The sequence below is a fragment of the Corvus moneduloides genome, chromosome 11, assembly GCF_009650955.1.
Source record: "Corvus moneduloides isolate bCorMon1 chromosome 11, bCorMon1.pri, whole genome shotgun sequence".
NCBI lineage: Eukaryota > Metazoa > Chordata > Aves > Passeriformes > Corvidae > Corvus > Corvus moneduloides.
The window spans coordinates 4,964,577-4,986,393 of NC_045486.1; the positions used below are offsets into that span (position 1 = coordinate 4,964,577).

The 21,817-nt window shown below is 42.3% G+C and overlaps 1 protein-coding gene across 19 annotated transcripts in view; it reads left to right on the plus strand.

Moving 5' to 3' along the window:
* Window positions 1-21,817, plus strand: part of FOXP1 (forkhead box P1) — a 383,544-nt gene that overhangs the window by 302,494 nt on the left and 59,233 nt on the right. For 15 of the 19 annotated variants that reach the window (XM_032121320.1, XM_032121318.1, XM_032121319.1 and 12 more), the window contains 4 exons: window positions 4,568-4,705; window positions 5,803-5,892; window positions 11,178-11,337; window positions 17,407-17,611. In XM_032121320.1, coding sequence (XP_031977211.1) covers window positions 4,568-4,705; window positions 5,803-5,892; window positions 11,178-11,337; window positions 17,407-17,611 — 593 coding nt within the window. The remainder of the gene's footprint in view (window positions 1-4,567; window positions 4,706-5,802; window positions 5,893-11,177; window positions 11,338-17,406; window positions 17,612-21,817) is intronic. The other 4 variants (XM_032121326.1, XM_032121336.1, XM_032121337.1 and 1 more) reach the window with 1 other exon arrangement.

Below are 21,817 nucleotides of genomic sequence, written 5' to 3' on the forward strand. Positions count from 1 at the left end.
ATGTCGGAAATGTTTTAGTGTCAGGATGGAAGCAGGTCCTGCCTGCCTTCAGCACTTTTTATTTTGCTGGGCTCTGCTCTGGCTTGTGGCATCGTGCCTCTCTGCTTGCCAGGGTGTCAGTGCTTTATCTTCTCCTGTTTTGCATTGTTTCGGCTGAAATTTTTTTTTTATTTTAAATATATTGCCTATAATAGCTCGCTAACAGGACAGCTCAAGTTCATTGTTTGGTTTTGCCTGGCCATAGCTATTTTTATTGTAGTTCAGTATTTTTAACTGTTCCTCAGCGACTTGTTCTTTTCTGTGTTCAGCTGTTTTGCTCCGTGTAACTTTTATCACAAAATCTTTAACCGAAGAATTGCTGTTTGGAAATCCAAGGTGCCTGGTATGAGGGCTTACTGAAATCAAGTTCAAACATAGATCGCAGGAGAAAAGGATTTTCTGGCAGAGTTATTCTTTATGAATTAAGGAAATCCTCCCCATCTTCCATGCATGCCTGCTAACAGTTAGCAGGACCACAGCTGTATCTAGCATCGGAGGCACAGGGTGTGAAAATGGCTTTTTTTTTTTTTTCCCCCTCTTCATACAAGATTAAACTACTTGAAATTATTTAGCTAGTATTTAATTATATTAATATCACTGAAAATGAGGGAATGGAGATGATTAAATAGGACTAAATCATTTTCATCCCCGTGACCCTTGTCTGGGTTGTGTGGAGGAGTGACAAATGCATCCCTGCTGTAATTTCACAGGGAAGTTAAAGGGGAGCTTGGCCCAAGTTTGTGGCCCAAGTTTGTGAAAACAGAGCGTTTGTAGGGCTTGAAATGGGAGGGTCTCAGAGGGGACTGCGGGGCCGGGAGGGCTTTGGGGATGTGGAGGAGCAGAGGCAAAACCCTGGGAGAAGCAGTGAGCGAAGACAATTGTGAGTATTAAAGACATTTTTTGCCGTTGATGGTATTAGCATGTCAGCAGGTCCATACTAGCACAGCTCCCAAAGCCAAATTGCAGCTGTATTTTTACCTTTGCTGCCAGGTTTACATGCAGCTGGGTATCTACCACACCCTATTGTTATCAGTCAACAATACCAAAAGTAGTTCATTAATCATATCAATAACAACAATCATGTTTCAAGTGCAAAATAGAAATAAACAACCTGGAAAAAAAAAAAAAGATTGATTTCTTCTCTGCATGCTAACTTAGCATTCTTTAAATATATCTGCCAGTAGTTTAATTTGAACTTCAACTCCCTGAAGGCAGTAAGACAGAATTATTTTACTTCTTCATAAACTGCCTTCTGTGATTCATTGTTAACTCATAAAACACACTCATTTTCATGTACTTAAACAGTTAAGTCATTTTTAAAGTTGGTTTGTAATTTTTTTTGGCAACACATTTAAGTTGACATCTGAGAGATAGAAATCTAAAATGAATTTATAGCTCTTGGTTTAGGTTTCACTTACTATCAGACAAAATATCAGAAATAAATATTTTTTATCTAACATAATGTAAAGTATATTGCACAGTATCTAAAATAAAGTTTAGTTTTGACTGAATACACTCAAAAAGGGACCCATAAATATTAGAGAGCTGTAGTTAAGAACTTACATGACTGTTTTAAATACTATTGATTTAAACCACTGGCTAGATTTTATGAATCAAAGTGTAATTTCCAAGCTTTGGCTATATTTCTCATCACTAAAGCACTCTCTCTTGTGTGCCTTTAGCAGCTTTCCAGACATTCAACACGGGATTAAATGATAGTAGTTACAATGATCAATAGGTTAAGACCGGTACAATCACTCTTACCGCTAATGACCTCGGTAGTAATGGGTAATAAAGTGTGGGCTATAATAGCCTATTGCTGGTGCTGCATGCCCTTTGATTCCTAGTACTACCAGGGACTAGCTACATGGAAAAGTTGGATGTTGGGAGTTAAGAGAGTGGATATATAGGCCATCATTCTTAACTATTTAAAGTCCCTCAGACCGATGTGTGTGCCCACGCTCGTCCGGCATGTGTGTTGTAATTTTTAACACGATAGTTTCTGGTTCATTTGAATTCGTTTGTGCGAGGTTTCCGTAAGCTGCTTTCGTGATAAACTAAAGTACAGGCCTTGGCTAAATGCGGCTGTTAGCTGTGTTTATAAATGGAAGGCAGCACCTTCTTTAGAAGCGCAGGTGTGGTGTGAAAATGTGGTTTCAGATGGTAAAATGAAGTCGAAGGGACCAACACAAACTTGCACCCTGTGTACTTGTACTCTGTGTGCAGCACATACATCATTTTTTTTTCTTTCTACTTAAGTGCTGCTGTTCTAGCAAGGAGTGTGCAGCTGAGAGATTTGTTACTGGAAGGTACATGGCCAGTTTTCAAAGATAGGGCCTAATCGCCAGATCTGTCCCAAGATAAACGTGTAGAAAGGCCATGGAAGTGAATGGAAGTTGTCCCTGCCCAGCTGACGGCAGAATGCGGCCCTTTGGATTAATCACCAATGTGTAGGGTTTACAGCACCCCACCCTATTCCTGTCTGTATCCCCGCTTGTCGTCATAAATCTGACTGAAGAATATTTGTCTTGTCTATCTTCCAAGAAGGGCACAGAAAACATACTTAAACATGCTTCCTCTTCTGTTTGCTTGGTCCAACTTCAATGAGAGGTAGTACAAACCCCAGGGTAAAGTAAACTTCTCTGGGGATGAGAATAATGGTGAGTCACGTTTCGGGGCGAAGATAGTGACAGCAGGATTTAATTAAATAATTTCCTGCTCCCAGAAAAGTTTTTAAAGACTACGGATTAAGATATTCTGAATTAATGGGATTACCCATCCTGATGACTCAGTGTCCTCAGAGCTGGTCCTGCCTGGCAAGGTGGTGGCTTTTCCATAGGCATGGGGACGCGGTGCCGACTGTGGGAGAATAGCCACTGCTTTTGGTGGTTCTGGCATTTGTCCTGCAATTAAATCTCCCTTTGCCAGTGTTCACACCGGCCTGGACCCCATCAGCGATGTGGGAACGTGCTGTGCCACAGGGAATTCTCAGAGGACCTCGCCATGTCGGCATTAATGGGATGTCAAGAGGTGTGTGAGCCTTTGCTCAGGCAAATGTTTTGGAGGCAGTGTCTGGCCCTGGCACACGACATGTACACAACAACACGGGGAGATGTGCACTGTACATGCCTCTGACCTTCAGGAACCATTTTTAGTTCATCAAGATTAGTGATGCTGAGAAATCAGGACATCAGTGCATAATGACTGTGAAATTAGGAATGAGAGCTTGCTATGCAAATGACAGGACAAATCATGTGAAAAAGTCAAGATAAACTGCGTATTAAGACATTATGTTACATAAAATTAATACTGGATTTCTCTCTTGCTTACTACTACGCTGGAGGATTTTTTTTTAAACTCCTTTATCTTCTGATCAGCTATTGTCTGCTGATTTTTTTAAAAAGTGGTGCACAGAAAAAGTGCTAAACATATTATTACCTTTTATTGTAATACATGAGATGACAGGAGATCTTTTTTAGTGAAGTATATCCTTTACTGGTTTTAGTTTTGTGCTGTCATGAATTTCATTTGAAACTATAGAAAAGTAAGGTGCTTCAATATTAATATTAAAACTCATATGGGTTTTGTCTTTTCCTCTGTTGGTTTTTTTTTCCTCCTTTTTTTTTCCCTTTTTTGGGGTGGGGGGTAAAGGGGTGGGTTTCTAGGGAAATAGTCTTCTTGCATTACTGGGACTGACAAAATGGTTCTCATGTAGTCTGCAAATTAAACACAAGTGCAGTGATTATTTTGAATAGCTAAATTACATTCTAGAAAGCTTGCAGAATTCATAGCATTGTCATTAGGTATCCGCTTGAATACAATTTGTGTAACCTTGGCCAAGACAGCCTGTCATTTTAATGTCAGTGTTTTATCTGAACAAGACATCATCCTTTCAGATACAGTGTACAGGTTCCTTGCAAAGATGCCCGTGCAGAAACGTGTTAACAGTTGCAAATATGAAATGCTATCAAGTTCATCACTGTAGCTGTTTGTCACTGAAATGTCATGGAAAGCGGCTTTTAATGGTATCTCACATAATATGAAAGAATTGAAGACATCTGTATGCTGGGTGAATATGGAATGGTAAAGACATCGTGGTAGGGCCTTTCTGTAAAAATTGCATAGGAGTCTAGTGCTGTTATTCACATCACTGAGCCTTCCTTCAATTTCTGAAAAACCTGTCGTAATAGGGTCTAGATCCCATCAGTGCGGGATATTTGGCTGTTGGATTTCTCTACAGAAGGCAAGGGCTTTCTGAGACAGAAAGGACTGAGCTGATGATTTCTTGCAAAAATAAACCAATCTTTACCATATTACTTGATTTAGAGGCTCTCCATCCAATAGTGTTTTGCAAAAGGGGAATTTAGTCACCGGGAAGGTGTGGTCAGTAGTACCTCTGTACCGGCCAGGGTGGGCTGTAAGGACTCTAACCTTTGGCCCCCTCGATGCCAGGCACGGGCTCCCCTGGCATGGGGATGTGCTCTGTGGTGATGTGCTCTGACCCTCTTTCTCTTCTCTTGGCCTTCAGGTTCCAGTGTCGGTGGCTATGATGACACCTCAAGTGATCACTCCCCAGCAAATGCAGCAGATTCTCCAGCAACAAGTGCTAACTCCCCAGCAACTCCAAGTCCTGCTCCAACAGCAGCAGGCACTCATGCTTCAACAGGTAATTGTTTCCTTAACAGCTGCTCGGGTGGCCCCTATGGATGCTGGAGGCTTCACCTCCTGGAACACTCTTGGGGAAAGAAGCTGCCCACATCTCAGGTCTGAACCTTGGAGCAGCCATGCTGTGAGCTGAACTGACTGCTCTTTTGTTTTTAATTCTAGAAATAGCTACTGGAAACAAATCCAGGGAGCAGTGCTAGGAGTGTTTCCAAGATCAGCTAAATAATACAGATGCATATTTAAGTGTCAGGACTTCGGCAGATGTCCCTGTTGCTTTTGCCTGTATCCCCCTGCAGGCTTGGTGTGCCCTGACTAATTGGAATAAACAAGGTAGAAGGGCCATACTTCCCAATTTAGACCTCATTATTTCCATCTGGAACCATAAAGGGCTGTGGAAACGGTGGAAATAGAAGTGGAGGGGTTTGCAAGCCTGTTTGATTTCAGCCAGCATACGCTGGGCTGTGTGTCAGTGCTTCTCGCAGCCCATGGTCCTTTTCTCAGCTGGAAGCTGGCCACCAACAAGCCCTGAGGTTCTGTTATCACAGGGTTTGACATAGCGGGGTCTCACGGACCCCGGGTGGGTGTCAGCATCCACCCAGCCCAACCCTGCCTGCTCCTTCCTGGCTCCCAGGCTCCCTCCTGCCCGTGCCGGAGCGCTGCCTGCGCAGAGCACATCTGGGGAGCGGGAGGAGGAGAGTATTTCCCAGGATGTCTATGCATGTATTGAACAACACTTAATACAGTCAAACCCTATCATTTAGAAAGCATGTGTGTTTCACAACAGAGATTCGCCAGACTCTCTCAGCAAGGGCATTTCGGCTTTGTTGTTACAATCAAAGGTCATTCCTTGCCTTATTTTAATTAGTTTGTGTAGAAAATGGTATGTTTTTCATCAGTTCATTTTGGAGATTACTTTTCAAACGATAATGCCAAGAATAGTCAGTGTGCACTGAATTTATTGTTGAGTTTCAAACTAAAGGTCAGACCATTACAGATAAAAGGATGCTATTTTTCAAATCACAGTTTGTGTGTTACACCAAAAGGGACACTGAATTGGCTCTCCACTTTGTTACTTACCATCTTTCCTTTTCTTTGTAGCAGCAGCTTCAAGAGTTTTATAAGAAACAACAGGAACAGTTGCAGCTTCAACTTTTACAGCAACAACATGCTGGAAAACAGCCTAAAGAGGTACAGACAATACCCATTTTACTTTCAAACCACAGATCCCTGGGGACTGTCTAGTGGCTATTAAACTGTCATTCATCTTAAAAATGATTACACAACTGAACTGACTCTATCGGGCCTCAGCTTTCAGATTTATTGTCCTGTTTTCGCCTGTGTTTTCCTGTGCTTTCCATTTGCTCGCTGCCACATATTTTATAGCAGGGGACCAGGCCTTGCTGTTGAGTATGAGTCCTGGAGCAGGCATCTAGACTTGTATCTTGGGAGAGTGCTTTGGGGCGTTAGTTATGGTGGAGAGGGGAGGGGGCAAAGCTGCAGGCCCAGATCATTGCTGTCCTCTCTAAACGAGGCAAAATGCCGAGAGGTGTTGAGTTTGGGCTTGCGCTTTCCAGCCAGAGAGATTCTGGTTGCACATTGCTCGCAGCATGGGCTGAGCAGGAAGGACCACGCTGGAGCAGTGTCAGTGTGACAAGGAGAAGAAATGGCCGGAGGCCTTGCTCTGATGCTACCATGGTCCATAACTGGAGGGGACAGGCCAGGGTAGTTTCTGCCTGTCCTTCAGGTACGCTTCCCTTCCAAAATACCTGTCACATCCTTTGCTGGGTTTGGTGTGCTTAAATATAATTTTTCTGCAATTTTTTTCAAGGTGCTGAGTCCACTCCTCGAGGAGTTTGAGACTTTCCTGTTTAATCTGACATCAGTGCTGGCTTAGGTAGATCCTAGAAAGCTGCCTCTTGGCGTGAGACACTGGGTGATGTCCGGTGATAGCGGTAGCGCCTGTGTCACCTGACAGGGGGTGTTGCTCGAGGCACGCACCCATTTCTGCTCCTCAGCCCCCTTGAAATTTCGGCAAATCGTGCCACCTGTGCCAAGTTTCAACCCAGAGTGAATTTTTCCAGCTGAGTTATAAACCCCTGAAAACAGGGGGGTTTATAATGGAAACGCTGACACAACCTTAACCATAGCGCGCTTACGGGCGCCACTATAATAAAAAGGGAACAGATTAAAAAGTGTCTAAAATGTAAATCTAAAGGACTAACAGTAATTAAAATGGAAATGGCACAGGGAGGGAAGGCATGTAATTGTGAGATATCACTGTGCAGAATGCTCTCAGCTTTGTTTTGCTGGCTGTTTTTCTAATTCAGTAGGGCTTACTCATCAGTGGCAGTTCAATGCGCGTTAATGACTCTGGGATGCAGGCATCACTCTGGACAAAGAAATGATTATTGTGCGGTCAAAAGAAGTTCAAAGACAAGAAGGGAATTTCAGTTTTTTCCTTAGAGATCCACATTCAAGAGCATATAAATTAAGCCAAATGTTAAAAACCACAGTCTGAAAGCTGACTTCAAAGTCACAACTCTCTAATTAATGAACTGCGAGCTTCAGTTTGGACAAGTCGTGGTTTGATGCGCCCATAAATCAACATGACAGGTCTGTTTCACAGTCTCAGACAGCGCTTGTCATTGAGTCACATCAGATGTAAACACAGCAGAAAAAAGAGGGAATATGAAGGAGGTGCAATTGATCAACAGAATTGGTAAAAACCCACTTTTGAAACGCATTATGCATGATCACAGGAAATGGCGATAGCCTCAAGAGGCTTTCTCCTTCTGCTGTTGCTTTTTTGAATCAGATTTCTAACAGCCTTCAAAAGGGAGAATAAGAATTATGGAGCTTCTCCCCTGTGGCTGGCAGGCAATAACCCCCTGTTGTTATTTTGTGCTTCTTTCTTTTCAAAGGCGTCAAAATTTAGTTTTTTAAAGATCTTTAACTCTATATTTGAAGACAAACAATAAAGGGCTGCCACTGTCATTCTTATCAGTTACCAGGGATTGTATTTTTTCTTTCTGTTGCCACTTCTTATTAACCTCTTATTTGGTCTATTAGACATAGTTTTGAATGCAAGCCTGCATGCTGGGAGAACATGAAAGTTCAGATGAGCTCAGAGGGCAGATAAAGAAATTTGAAGGGGAAAGTTACACAGCAGAATGAACGATAAAAGTTAACTCTTCTAAATTGCTGTTGTCAGACAGGAGAGCATCTCAGACACAAAGATGAGGGCTTGGAGCTTAAAGAAAAAAATACCTTGTGTTAAAAAAGACAAGAAGGGAAGTTAGACAATGTGATGGCATTTCAATATCTAACACACTGATTTACTGTGGTCACACTTCTGATATTACAGTAGCGAAAGCAACAATAAGAAAGGACTCCTTCCTGTTTCAAGAAGAGCATTTTAACACTGTAGCTGGAAAGAGAACAAGGACCTAAGTCTCTTCAGCTTATTCTGGGGATTTGGGCGGGAGTATTTTTGCTGATGGTTTTAGTGGAGGTCCATTTCAACAATACATTTCACCCCACAGGTTTGTTCAGCCCAGCTTAAGGAGGTTATTCTTGCTAAATTAGCATGGAAAAGGTGGTCTTGTACTATTTTATTTCTTCCCCTCCCTCTGCCACTGAAAACTGACGGGCAGTGCCGTGGTGGGGGCCAGCGGCTGCCGTGCTAACGAGGGCTGAGCGTGTACCTTGACAGATGGAACAAGTGTATTCATGTACGGCATCCCCCAAGTCATTTGGTGAGTGCCTTGTCCTATTGTACTGTTGTGAAAGAAGGAAAACACAACAAACCAACCTCCCCAGCCCCGCTGGTGAAAGGGATCCGACCCCCGAGCAGAGCAACAGACGGATCCCAGTAAGGTTCCTGGGGGTTTATGAGGGTTGTGTGGCGTAGCAGAGGGTGAGCAGTGCCCCACAGCAAGGGGCAGAGGTGCTGGGGGGGATCTCAGCCTGTTCCGTCTGACTGCTCTCCCCTGGAAAAGCCGGGGCTCCCCAGAGCCAGGGGGGTGTGCAGGGTCCTGCGTGGAGCTGCGGCGCTGGACGGAGCGCGCTGTTTCCCGAGCAGGGCCGTTTGTCCTCTGGCACTGTGACAGTTTATGTTAGGCAGTAGGGAGTAACCTAAGAAAGGAAAACAGACCTTTGACAGAAGCTTTAGGGAGGGGATCAAAAATGCAAGTTTTATCAGGATATTTCAGCATTTTAACACTGACTACTGACCTGACAACAGGACTGCACCGAGACCTTTTTTGTATGCATTCAATTGTGAGAAGTAAACAAACTGCCTTGTATCCTGTGTTTGGTAACTGGGTGGGGAGCGCAGTTTGGCAACGTGTCTTGCTTTTAAATTCTTTCTTGGACAATGGGCCTTGTATACTTTTATATCCTGGCTTTCCAAAGTAGAGTGTGTTCAAGAGCTTTTCTTAGGATAGCTGAGAAGACAACCAAATGGGCATCAGTCAATTGATATAAAGGGATTTTTTAAAAAACCCCATGTGCTAACTTTGCACTCAAATGACAGATAGGTAAAACACAGCTTACTACACCTAGTACTAATAATACACATATCTTAATATCTATATATTAAGTATAGATATATTTTAAATTTATATTTATGGAGGCAAACATTGCTTTAGCTCTTAATACAACTGTTACTGGGGCCTGCATGCATATGGTGCTGTTGCAAATAGTTGCAACAAATGGATGTGTCTGAGCAAGCTGTTGCAAAGAAATGTAAACTCTCAGAGTTCCAGAATATCCAAACACCTATTTGTTTAAATGTGTTCCTGAAGTCCTATGTTTTCTTTGGAAATAAGATAAATTGAGCTTATAAATAAGATGAATAGAATGACTGACTCAGAGTTGTGGGTATAAAGCTGGTTGCAGTATTAGGATTGATGGGGCATGCTGGTATGAGAAGGTGGGGGTCAAACTGACGGTGTCTGTCAGTCCTGCTGCAGCAGCTCTGGTGAGACTTTTTCCCTGTGTAACACCAGTAGGGAATGGGGCCAGTGATCCTCTGGCTTGGTGTCGAGGAAGGCCATAAGAAAGCTCAGGATCTGGCTGGGGTTTGTTTGTGAAAGTGTGCAGTTTGGTAAGAGTTAATTTTCTTTCCATAATTGTTAGCCATAATGTGTATAAGACCTCCACCTTGATATGATTCCTAGCAGATTAGGGATATTAGATAATTTCCTTCTATTTATTGTACTACTGCACTGTATTATCTTTCTATCACTCAGATAATTACTAAGGAAATCTACATTAATTTTTTTTGGCTAGCACAAGGAACTGTTAACACTGGCATGATGTATTGATGTTTTACACAACAAAAGTTTTCCTCCTGTCATTGTACAATAAATAAAAAGATATTTATCAAAATGCAAAGCCTTTCATGGTTTTTAAAGAACAAAGCAAATAAAATACAAGATGAGCATGGAAGCAAAACCTAGAGGCTTCCTTAACTGAACAAAATTAAGGACTCTGAAGCCTCGAGTACTGTACATATTAAACACTCACATTCAAGTAAGATGTTGTTTGCTAAATTATGAATGTGTGTAATTAAAATCTAGTGGCTGTTTCTATGAAAGATTTACAATGTTATTTCATCGTTTGTCATGGCTAATTAACAATATTAGATGAAGTTTTTCTTCTTCAAAGGTCTGATTTTTTCTCATTTATTTATGTCAGAAGTGATAAACAGAGTAGTTAAAAGCTTCTCCGGGTACAGTAGTGAGAAAAGCAACATGTTCTTTTACACCTCGAAGGTTCAAGGTTCACATCCCTGTGGAGTAAAGCAACTCCATCTTCTTTCTAGTGAGAATAATTAAAAATTTCAAAGTGCAGAAGTAGCAGCCTTAAATACAGCACAGAATAATTCCAGCGTAACAGAAAGTATTGTGGGGCTTGATGGATGAAGAAGAGAGAGTAAGTATAAAGTACCATAAATTAAGCTAGTCGAATTGCCTCAATAGTTGAGACAGCCCTTGAATGAGCAAACAGAGCACAGTACAGGGTTTCTTGTTATATCTAAGTGTGATGTGATCTTGGGGTGTGAGCCTCATGTTCTTTGCCTTGGAAGAATTACCCAGGATTTTCAGCAGAATTTGCTTTACCTACCACTGAAACACAGCCACTTGTGGGGTAAAATATGAACACGTGGAGCAAGAAATGCTGTATGCATTTGGAATTGGGATGGCAGCAGGGATTTAGGTTGGATGAAAGTTAGCCACTGGAGATGGGAATCTGCAGCCCTGTGTTAGCTCCAGCACCTAAATATACCTTGGGGTCTTTTCCAGGGATGGTGGGCTCGCTGGCTCGGCCTTGATACCCAGTGACTGCTGTCAGAAGTTGAAGCAAGTTGAGACAAGGAGTCCTGTAAATCCTCTGCTTTGCTCTTGCATTAACAAGTGTGCTTTTTTTTTTTTTTTTTTTCTTTTCTTTTCTTTTCTTTTCTTTTCCAGCCCCAGCAGCAGCAAGTGGCCACGCAGCAGTTGGCCTTTCAGCAGCAGCTCTTACAGATGCAGCAGTTGCAGCAGCAGCACCTCCTGTCTCTGCAGCGTCAGGGGCTGCTGACGATCCAGCCCGGGCAGCCTACTCTGCCTTTGCAACCCCTTGCACAAGGTAGGTGAGGGGTTTGGGTGCCAGAGCCAGAGCATGTGTGCACACTCACACGGAGTTGTCACGTGGGGGGAGAGAGAGAGCAAGAGCTCACAGGCTCATAACATAATAAGCACAGAAAGATGCTGACGGGCGGGGTGGGCATTATAAAGATAGATTTTGAGAAGGGCGGTGCTGCAATCCTGGGCTGCTCTGACTGGCGGGGTGTAGAGGGCTTGGGGTTCACATGCAGTTTGCACAGCTGTAGCCAGTCTGGCAGACTCAGAGCTGCTGGTTGTACTCATCTGGGCTTGGAATCCTTCACAGGAGGAGTCTTTATAAATTCCTGGTGCTGGCTTCATGGCTAAGGGTGTGTGAGAGCAGCTTTTCCTTCCCCAGATGTGTAGTTTGGGCCTTCCTGGTCCCAGCCTGGTGATGAGCTGGCACAGAGCAGCTCTGACCCATGGGCTGTGGAGCTCTGAGTGCCCTTGGCTGTGGCTGCCAGGGAGAGGGGACACAGCTGCTCTCCATGGCTGCTCACACGGCCTTCGTGTCACTGCCTTGTTGCTTCTGTTCCTCCCTCCACACTGAGGCAAATTGGGATTAACTCCACTTAATTCTAATGGTGTTATTGACAGTTAGATCCTCCTACATCTTTATTTAGTCCTGCACTCTGCAAGAAGTTACTGCTTTACTGAAATCCCAATTTATTTTATTTTTTTAAGGCATTGATACACTGAAAGCACTACTTAAATCCACAATACTTTTGACAGTGATTATAACCTAGGGTTTTTATTCTCTCTTATCTTTCTTGGCTTAAATTTATTATTTTACTTTCTAAACTGGGTTTGTCTGCAAGCCGTGGGACATTTTAACAGGCTTTCTTGAGCTCTGACTGCTGTGGTTAAAGCAGACTCTTTGGAGTTGGCGTGGCTCAGGCGTGCCGTGGCATCAACCACGATGCTGGTATTTCTGAATAATCCTGCCTTCTCCTTCCCTTGCCCCATAATAAATTTGAATATTCACCTTTATAGCTTGAGTCAGCCCAGATTGAATGATTTGGGATCTTGAAAGCAGCCTTAGAGCTGTTCCTAGTTTCTAAATCATACCATGAATTTACATTGAGCTCTGTTCACTTAAATGGACGGGACGAGATGAAACTGCTTCTGTTCTTTACCCTCCTTTTTTTTTCTGTGTACATAGCTGCAAAAAAGGGAGAGTGAGGTGGCTGGTGAATATTAACTTATATGGATAAACAGAGGCCAAACTGGGGAGTGGAGCCTGCTTTGCTGTGTGGCTGACATGCTTTATTTAGGCTTATTTTTGCCAGACCCAGGAAGGTATTTGAGCACTTAACTCCTGTCTTGTGAGGCCGAGCTTTTGGGGGCCTGACCCCTGACTCCCCAGGTCTCAGTTTAACTTCCCAGCGTCCCAAAGCCGGATGTCTGTTGTAGAGCAGGGCTGTGCAGGAGGTGGGGGCTGATCCATGGGAACGTCGTGGCCAGCTGGGAGCTGCAGGATCAGGCCTTGGGCAGTACCTGGTCAGTCACCATCGCTGCAGAATGATGGGGAGAAGGCATGAAACAAGTCCGGGAGAAGAGGGCACGTAGATGAAATGCCATTTAAGCTTGCAAAATGTTGTAACGTGCATTAATTGCACTTCAGATTTATTGTTGGAAGCATCCCAGGCTGTTTCCACACACCCACTGGACTCAAGCTTCAACCTTTCTAATTTTTCCCACAGCTCCTCTACTATTAAGTTGGCTCAGTAAGGTTCATTGTATAGTCCATCAGTTAAGCTGTCCAAAGGAGGGCAATTGGGCAGTGACAAGACACGCTCCTGTGTAATGTGAAAGAAATGAATGTGGTGATGCATGAAGTGTAATCTGTGCGGTAACACATCGGAGACACCAGTAGGTAATTCAGCCATCGTGGCATTGATTGATATGGTTAGCAGGGAGGTGTAACTATTAGTCCTCGCCCGGGAGCATATTTAAAACCTAAGGGGTGCTGACTTGCACGCCAGAGAAGACACAAACATAAGCAGAGAGGGCTGGTTGTGCGAGGGAAATGAGCTGCGAGCGTTGGGGCTGGCGGGAGCCGGCAGGAAAGAGGGACTTGAGACCTGAGGCAGGTTGCACTCCAGCACGATATTTTATTCCTTTTTATCAGAGAGACGATGGCTTAAAACTGATGTCATTATGAGGTTTAAATCAACTTTCTGCTTGCTTGAACATGGTCACCTGGGTATGGAGGTACAAGGACACAAAGAGGTTGAGCAACTCTGTTTGTCTTTGAGCCGGTGATACCTGGGGTTGGGAAATTGAGTTCCGTGAGCAGTAATCTGTCAACTGTCCCCACAACATACATTTTTTAAACCTGTGTCTACATTTTCTTTCATAATAAAGAGGACTAGTTGTCCTGAAAAATGCGGTGAAGAGCCAAGGCTATGGTTTAAAATAATTGGTAATGGACACTTCTTATTTAAGAAAAAATTACAGCTCTCGTGCCCTTTTGTTTTCAGAACAGTTTGCAAGACTGAGACAAATACTGATAAATGTGTGTATAAAAGAAATAAAATCATCCCTCTAGTAAATGTAGCTGTGAATTCGGTTAAAAGCATTTTGCTTTTATTCTTAAGTATCTGTAATAGTAATAAATGTTTCCAAGGAGAGAATGCTACTTCATAAATGATATTTTTGTTATGTTTTCAGAACTAATAGATTGTTTAAATCTGTATTTTAGTTTCATTTTAGTTTTTAGTGCTCTCCTATTGTCTTAAACAAAATAGCACATCCTTTAATGTTATATTTGTGTAATGTTTGCTGGTTAGTATTTAGACATTTCTATAATCTAGATTTTACATCTGTACATAGCAGCAATTTTAAAATAAACCCCATTTCAGCAGTGTTCTGAGCTGCGAGTGTGAGATCTTTAGTATCTTCAAAATGAAACTGCAAATCACACTTCAAATCACCAGCGAGTGAAAATAATAGGACTGAGACATCCGGGTGCCTGATGGCTCCCGTAGATTTGGCAGTTTCAGGTCTGAATCCCGTTCCTGGTCCATAGGAAGTTGCAGCAATGATAATTGCAGCGCAGTTCTGGGAAGCTGACTTGAAATTTAGCTCTCGCTGTTAAAATGAGACTGTTAAATGGTAAATTACATAATTTATTGCGAGTGGTCGTGGATCTATTTGACTTGCTTTTGCCATTTGTTCTATTATTTTATTTAACCATTTTGCTGGATGAGTGATGAGCATACCTTTCAGCTGCCCAGTTTGACAGGCTAGTCAGGAATTCTCTCCAGAATTATTCTAAAGGAACTAAATTTAGGGCAGGAGGAGAGAGGCTCTTTCTAATTTCATTTTATTAATCAGATGATGTAATCAGTATTTTGGCAAGGGGTTGTGTGCAGACATGTATGACATCACAGTTACCTCTTTAAATTAATGTCACCCAGCCTAAAATCCGTATTATCTCCAGCATTTCCCCCTCACAACTGGGTATATTTTATTTTTCTTTCCATCTGTGGTATAGTTGTTGTTAGTACTAATGGAAGTTACACTTGTATAGGAAGTTAGACCAAACACTTTGACTTTTCAAGGCATAAATTTACCGTGTATGTCTGTTTTAGTGGCTGTAACACTTTCAGGCTTTTCCTTGGGATAAAGCAGTAGTAGATCCAGAAGTGACTGGGAGGAGAGGAAGGAGTAGAACAGGGAGAGGAGGGTGGATGGTAGTGTGTGTCTAATTAAAAACCTGCAGAAATCCAGATTAAAAAAAAAAAAGAAAAAAGGCCAGTTATTCTTTCCCTATTTGCTTATTCTGGAAAATAAAAATAGGTGTCGGCTCATACGGTCTCATATCAATATGTTATCATCAACAGACAAGTCTATTCACTATTGTTTCAACTGAGTAAACAGTGTGTAAGGGTCAGCCCTGCTCACAGGTAATTGTTAGTGTGCAGACAGTCCTGTCAAGCATGTTAGCTAAAAATACATCCCACACTGTCACTTTGCAAGGTGTTTGAAAATAATAGCCCCCACACAGCAAAACAGGACACAGGCTTGTGTACTGACCTTTTTCTTTGTTTAATTTGCTCAGAGGTTTAATTCCAGGAGACAAGTAATAATTGAATATGTCTAATAACTAAATGCTCATTTGGGACAAAATCCATCAAAATATAATTGGCATTTGGGGCTGATGAAAGGAAAATGACGTGGCTTTAGAGAAACGGATGTGTCCTAAGAATATCTGATCACTTAATGTATAAATTGAAGCCTCTTCCATAACATATATTAATTGCAGATACTTAAGGATTTCAGCATTTTTTTTGTAGTGAACCGTTACCGGAGACCAACTGTTTTTGTTAATGCTACTCTGGGAAAGGCGGGGAAGGTTATTGGTCTGTCGTGCAATAATTTACTCCTCTTTGATATGCAAACGATCCACGGTGAATATAAAAAAATCCTATCAGACTCATTTCACAGTTCTTAACCACTTAGATTCTCTGGAGTCTATCGCCTCATTAGACCAGTGCTCTCCAAAGCTAGCATAATTAAAATCTTTAACAGTTTAGCAAAGTAAAGATGTTTGGCTGATCACGTTGAGATGATTATCTATCCATTGTATTCTAAATGACAAAAATAAATTAAATTTAGACCTTGGCATTTTTTATTACGTGTTTCAAATGAATATAATGCATACTGCCTTTTTTTTTATTTCAATACCTTAGGTTGGGTGAGGCACATGCCTGTGTGAGCTGCTGCTGTACACTCAGAAAATGGCAGGTTTCCTTAGGATAGCTCCAGAGCTGCAACATGGTGAAACAATGAACAGTCACCCAAACGATGAGCTGGAAGCACAGTGATGAGAAACCTCTTTAAAAACACACAGACACTGACTATTATTATTATTATTAATATTTTTTCCCTGAATGTTTGAGTGACGTGTCTCTACTGCTAATTTTTTCCCATGGCCTTCTCTGAAAGAGCACTGAAATAGTCTGCAGAGAGAGAAACTTGACTTGTTTGATCATGTCACAAACATCAGCTTTATCCAAAAGCATGATCTCAGCGTGAGCACATGGTTCACCTTCCATTTGGCCCATTGGAGTTTGCAGTTTTCACTTGCATCAGTTACTGAATGTTGTCTCCTAGCCCTAGTGTCCACTTGGGCACATTTTAAAAAATACAATTTTTTATTATTATTTTTTCTTGAAGCTTATTTTCTGTTTTCATTTTACTTTTGAATGGCTCATTAACATCAATCTAAGAAATGACAGTAATAATAGTGTTACTTGTATAGAAAGTTACACAGTTTTTCGGTAGACACATCCATCAATTAAGTGAGCAGTTCGAGAAACCAAAATTAATGAGAAAGATAGGTGTGTTAATGAAATAATCATAGTATAATCAATTTGACTGTTAAAATTTGAAAAGCATTTCAGGAAGACAATATGAATTCATAATTTACGTCTAAAAGTGATTAATAAAAACTGTATTTAATAACAAAGCTATTTGTCATCATTTAAAACTTAAGCACAAAATTAGTCATGTTGTGGTTCATGTTGTCATAATAATAAAGCTGAGTATTTTTTTTCCTAAGACCTTCCTTGTTTTTAATAACAGGTTAGAAAGTAGTCACTTTCCTTAAAAAAAAAGGCAAAAAAAACTAGAAAAAGGAAGAAATTGAATTTCTTAGCTGAACGTAGAGTAGCCCTTGCTGTGGGCATGGGGGCTATTTTTGCTCAAGTAAGGACTCTGAAAATCGGCCTTTGGTCTAAAAATTACAAAAAATCATAATATTTAACATCATAATTGGTGTGGGTGTGGTGTTGTGTGGATCCCCCTGCCCTGCAGCCCGGATTTTGCATTCCCTGAGTATTGCAGGTGTCACACCAGAGCGTAGCAGAGTCGTGCAGTGCACTATTAGCATTTAGTTATTAAAAAAAAAAAAAATACATACGCAAAAACACACACAGGCAAAACTAACACTAGGCTTTGTTTACTGACTCTTTGATTTAATTACTGTTTGAAGACGGCCGAATTAGCTGTTAATTGATTTAATTATCCAATTTGTTTGTTTCAGGCATGATTCCAACAGAACTGCAGCAGCTCTGGAAGGAAGTGACAAGCTCGCACACAGCGGAGGAGGCAGCCAGCAACAACCACAGCAGCCTGGACCTGTCCACCACCTGCGTCTCCTCCTCCGCACCCTCCAAGACCTCCTTAATCATCAACCCACACGCCTCAACTAATGGACAGCTATCAGTCCACACTCCTAAACGGGAGAGGTAGGTGCCTGTGGGTTTTCTACCCTGAGCATCTCGGAGCAGCGTCCCGGAGTGATGGCGAAACGCTTGGGAGCGGTGGCCAAGCACCTTGGCCTCAGTTTTGTCCTCCACATCTTGCTCTGTCTGATGTTGGCGTGGTTGAATAGAGTCTCCACTGGGCAGAATATGCTCCTTTTGTTCAGATCTTTATGGCTTGTTAATTGGATCACTGTGGGCACAATTAGCTAATTGGAAGTGCATTGGATAAGCGTATTGGGAAGTGTGAAGAAGCTGGGGGTGTTTTGAGTTTTGCATCACGGGTGGTGGTACTCATTTGCTTTGGGTTTACAGGCTGGAGCTGAGCAAGAAAATCTGTTGGTCAGTACAGTCCCCATTTTTCTGCCAAAGTGCAGTGCCCCATCTCATCTAAGATGTTTGCCTTTTTTTACTCTGTATTACCTGCTTTCACAAGAAAGGGTAGGCTTGAGTTCACCAGGTTTCTCTAAAACAAAGTTGCTTTTTTTTTTTTTTAAAGTGCTGATAAAATTAGCTAACTGGTGTTGTTTGGCTTTTAAAAATGTGAGTTAATTTATACTTGCTCAGCTTGCATTGTTAAAAGAAATGGCTTAAATCAGGGGTTGTCTGTTGACATGCTTCTCGGCGCAGGCTCTGCTTTATTCCAGAGGATGCTTTATTGCGGGTTTGTTTCTTTACACCCCCAGATTTCACTGAGGCGTGTCTAACAATGTAACTTTTGCTTCTGGGGAGATAGACAGGCCCAGGCACCGGGGCCGTGGGTGCCAGCACCGGCTGCAGCCTCGGCATCGCTGCTGGAGGTGGAGGAGGAGGAGGAGGAGGAAGGGTCTCAAGGAGTGGGCGCAGTGGGGAGGGCAGTGCTCCTTTGCATTCAGGAGAGTCCTTTTGCCCATCTAGAAGTGGTATAGCAGACACTAGTGAAAGCTGGATTTTATGGAAACTGATGGCTTTGTCTTTCCATCCTCCTTTCATTCATTAGAAAGAGGATAATGGAATTTTTAAGCCATAGAGTTTGTATTTCTAGTGGTCTGAAAGTAGATTGATAGGGAAGCTATATAAATACCTCTTATATCTTTCTGATATTAAGAAAATAGTGCTGCTGGGAATAGATAGATTTTAAAGGAGAGCACACCCACTGTTGGAAGAAGCGCTGTGTGTGTAAGGCATCCTTTATATACCCATTGCAAGGATGTGTGGGGGAACATCAGCGAATATGTTTATAATGCATGCCAAGGATGTGCTTCTCCTGAAGACTTACATGGGATACTAAAAACAATTTGATGTTTATTAAACATTAGTTCCCTTTTTGCTGCATGTAGAACTGAACAAGATGGGTTTATGGCTTTCCAGTACATTTTTTATCTATGTTTTTCTTACCAAGTATATAAAGTAAAAACCCATGCAGTGAGATGGATCTTCTTTCACTGAATAGAGGCACGTGCTGTGTGCTAATGGCAATCTAAACCAGGAAACAGATTCAGTTCAGTTTGAAAGCCAGTAGAAACACAGGAATCTGTTCTGAAGTAAGAATTTTCTGTGTATACTGTTGAGCAGACCTGGAAGTCCATGTGTCTGAGTCCTGTAATTGTGGCCTGGAGGCAGCTGGGATCTACAGACAAGGTGATACACATGCTTTTATTAGTGAAGTTCCAGATTTATTAGGAAGGCATAAACATGCCATGGTATTGTTTGAGATTGTCTTAGTTTAGAAGACTAAATGCTCAGTGCTGGAGTAGTCGATAGCTGTGTTATTAAGCTTGCCTTATACTTTCCTTGCATATCTGTTGAGTTCTCTGAAATATCAAAATACAAAATAGGTATATTTAGGAATACAAATAAGAGAGCCACAGACTTTGCTTTGTCCTGCTTCTCTTTGGTACATGGAGGGTTTACACCATCCATTTGCTGCAGTGATTGGATTACATGTTTATCCATAAGTAGAGCAGGAGACTACAGGCAGGAGAATGCCTCCTGATGCACTTAAGGGTTTTGTTGCATTCTCATCAGGCACCGTGGTGCCTGCCTGGATTTCATGTGACACAGAAGCTCCTCTTGGTGAGATATTGTGCACTGGTTTCCTTTCTGAAAGGGTATTTATCTACAGGCGGGGAGTTCAGGGCGGGGAGTGAGCGGAGAGGGAAGAGTTGCTGTGCTCTGCCATCACATATATGTTTGACAGCTCACAGAAGGTGAAATTTTAGTGGGCTTGCAAAAGAGAGAGCACAGGCACAAGCAGGAGTTTAGTAATTTTTTGATTGCAAAGGTTAAGACTAGAGAAAAATCATGGGTCTGGTGGGACCATGAGTTTGCTGGACTTAGAGTGAAAATCCGTGAGTGTTCTTGTACCCATCTGGTTCAGCACAACAAATCAAAGGAGACTTTTGGAGGCAGTCCCTAGCCCAGGCTCCGGTCAGATGGGGCTGTGGGAAGGGCTCACCAGGGAGGTATCAGCCCTTTTACCTTCTGTCACAGAAGTCACAGCCTGGGCTGGCCAGAGCAGGTTTTTGACTCGTGGCTTTCCCCCTCATTCCTGCACCTTCTGTGCAACTGGCTGTTGGCTCTGGTCTGATACAACCAAGAGCTATTTATTTAGATTTAACCAACAATAAAAACACATAGTAAAATCTGTAAGTGTCCTAACAGTTAAGCACAGCCACATCATAACGACTGCCCAGCAGCCATAAATAATCATATACAGGTAACATTAACTTTTAGGGTGTGCTGTAAAGCTGTTTTCAACCCCTTTCTCTTGGGCTTTTGCGAAGGAGTGGGCTGCAGGAGGCAAGTTGGTTATGTGGGAGTTACTATCATCACTGTCAACTCTGGCACATGTCATTGGGATAGTTCAGGCTGTGTTTTAGGGGGTTCCTGATCCCACAGCTCAGGTTGCAAGGCTGCTCCAGACCTGCGAGACAGGAGGCACCTGTGTTAGAATCAGCAGGCAAGCAGCAGATCTGCTCTGTGTCTTGGATAAAAACACATTCTGGTTATAAACAAGGGGTTTAAAATAGCAGGAGCAGTAGTCATTGGCTGCCTGGCGTGCCCACGCGTCGCCGTGCCGCCAGCCCAGGCTGGGGTTCTGCACAGGCTGCGGGGACACAGCTCTGGTGACACTGCCCACTGAGGGGCTGCTGTGCTTGGGGCCCAGTGATAGCGCAATTCTGACAGCAAAAGAAGCAAACGGCAGGTGGATGGCCAGAGTCACCCAGGACGTTCAAAAAGCAAAAATACATTCATAAGCAGGAGGCACCCTCCCTCCTGGGCCTCATGGTGCTGCGCTTGGTTTCTGCATGCTCCATGTGTAAGGCTTCCCTGGGAATGAAACAATTCCAGCTATAAATAATGGGTTAATGCTTTCATTCATTTGGGCTTTAAATGTATATTACATCTATGCTTTTGTCCCACATTTCGCCCAGTTTCTGTAAGTAGCAGCAGCAGCAGCTCTGGGGTTTGGTGCACAGCAATCTGTTAAGGAGATAAATAATCTGCTTTGGCATGACACTCCTACTCTCCTCTTTAATTTGTCTTACACAAGGAAAATTATAATTAAATCATTCAGGGTAAACCCTTGAGTGTAGAGAAGGAAAAAACACACTTTGGTAAAGATTGCCAATAGAGACCAACTTCCCTGTTGTGCCGTGCAGAGACATTTATCAATATTCAGCACTATTAAAGAGAGAACATTTCGTGTGATTTGTGAGGCGGATGCCAAAGCTCAAATCAAGGCTTGTTAAGATCCTTTCCCCATGCAATCACGGGCATTCAGCATCATTAGAATTCAGCACTGACTGTGTGTTTCATGCTTTGATTTTACTCAGACAATTTAATAATGTTTATTGTACTGATTATATATATAAATTCACTCAATGCAATAAACATACCTCAGTCATCAGTACCCTAAGGGAAATATTTTGTTATAGATACTTGTATTCATTCAGGATAAGGGAAAGTGAGACCATCAACCAGCATGCAAACCTCTCATCATCTTACCAGCATTTGGGTTTCTTCAGTAACAAGCAGTTTTCCTCTACACAGGTAAATAAATAAATAGTGGGAGCCAGTTAAGTACATCTGCTGTGCTTAGAAATGTCAGGGACAGTACCCACTTTCCATCTCGTTCCACTGCATCTTATGTGGGAGAAACTTGATCAATTTCTTAAGAAAAGCACCAAAACAAAGCAGGAGGATGAC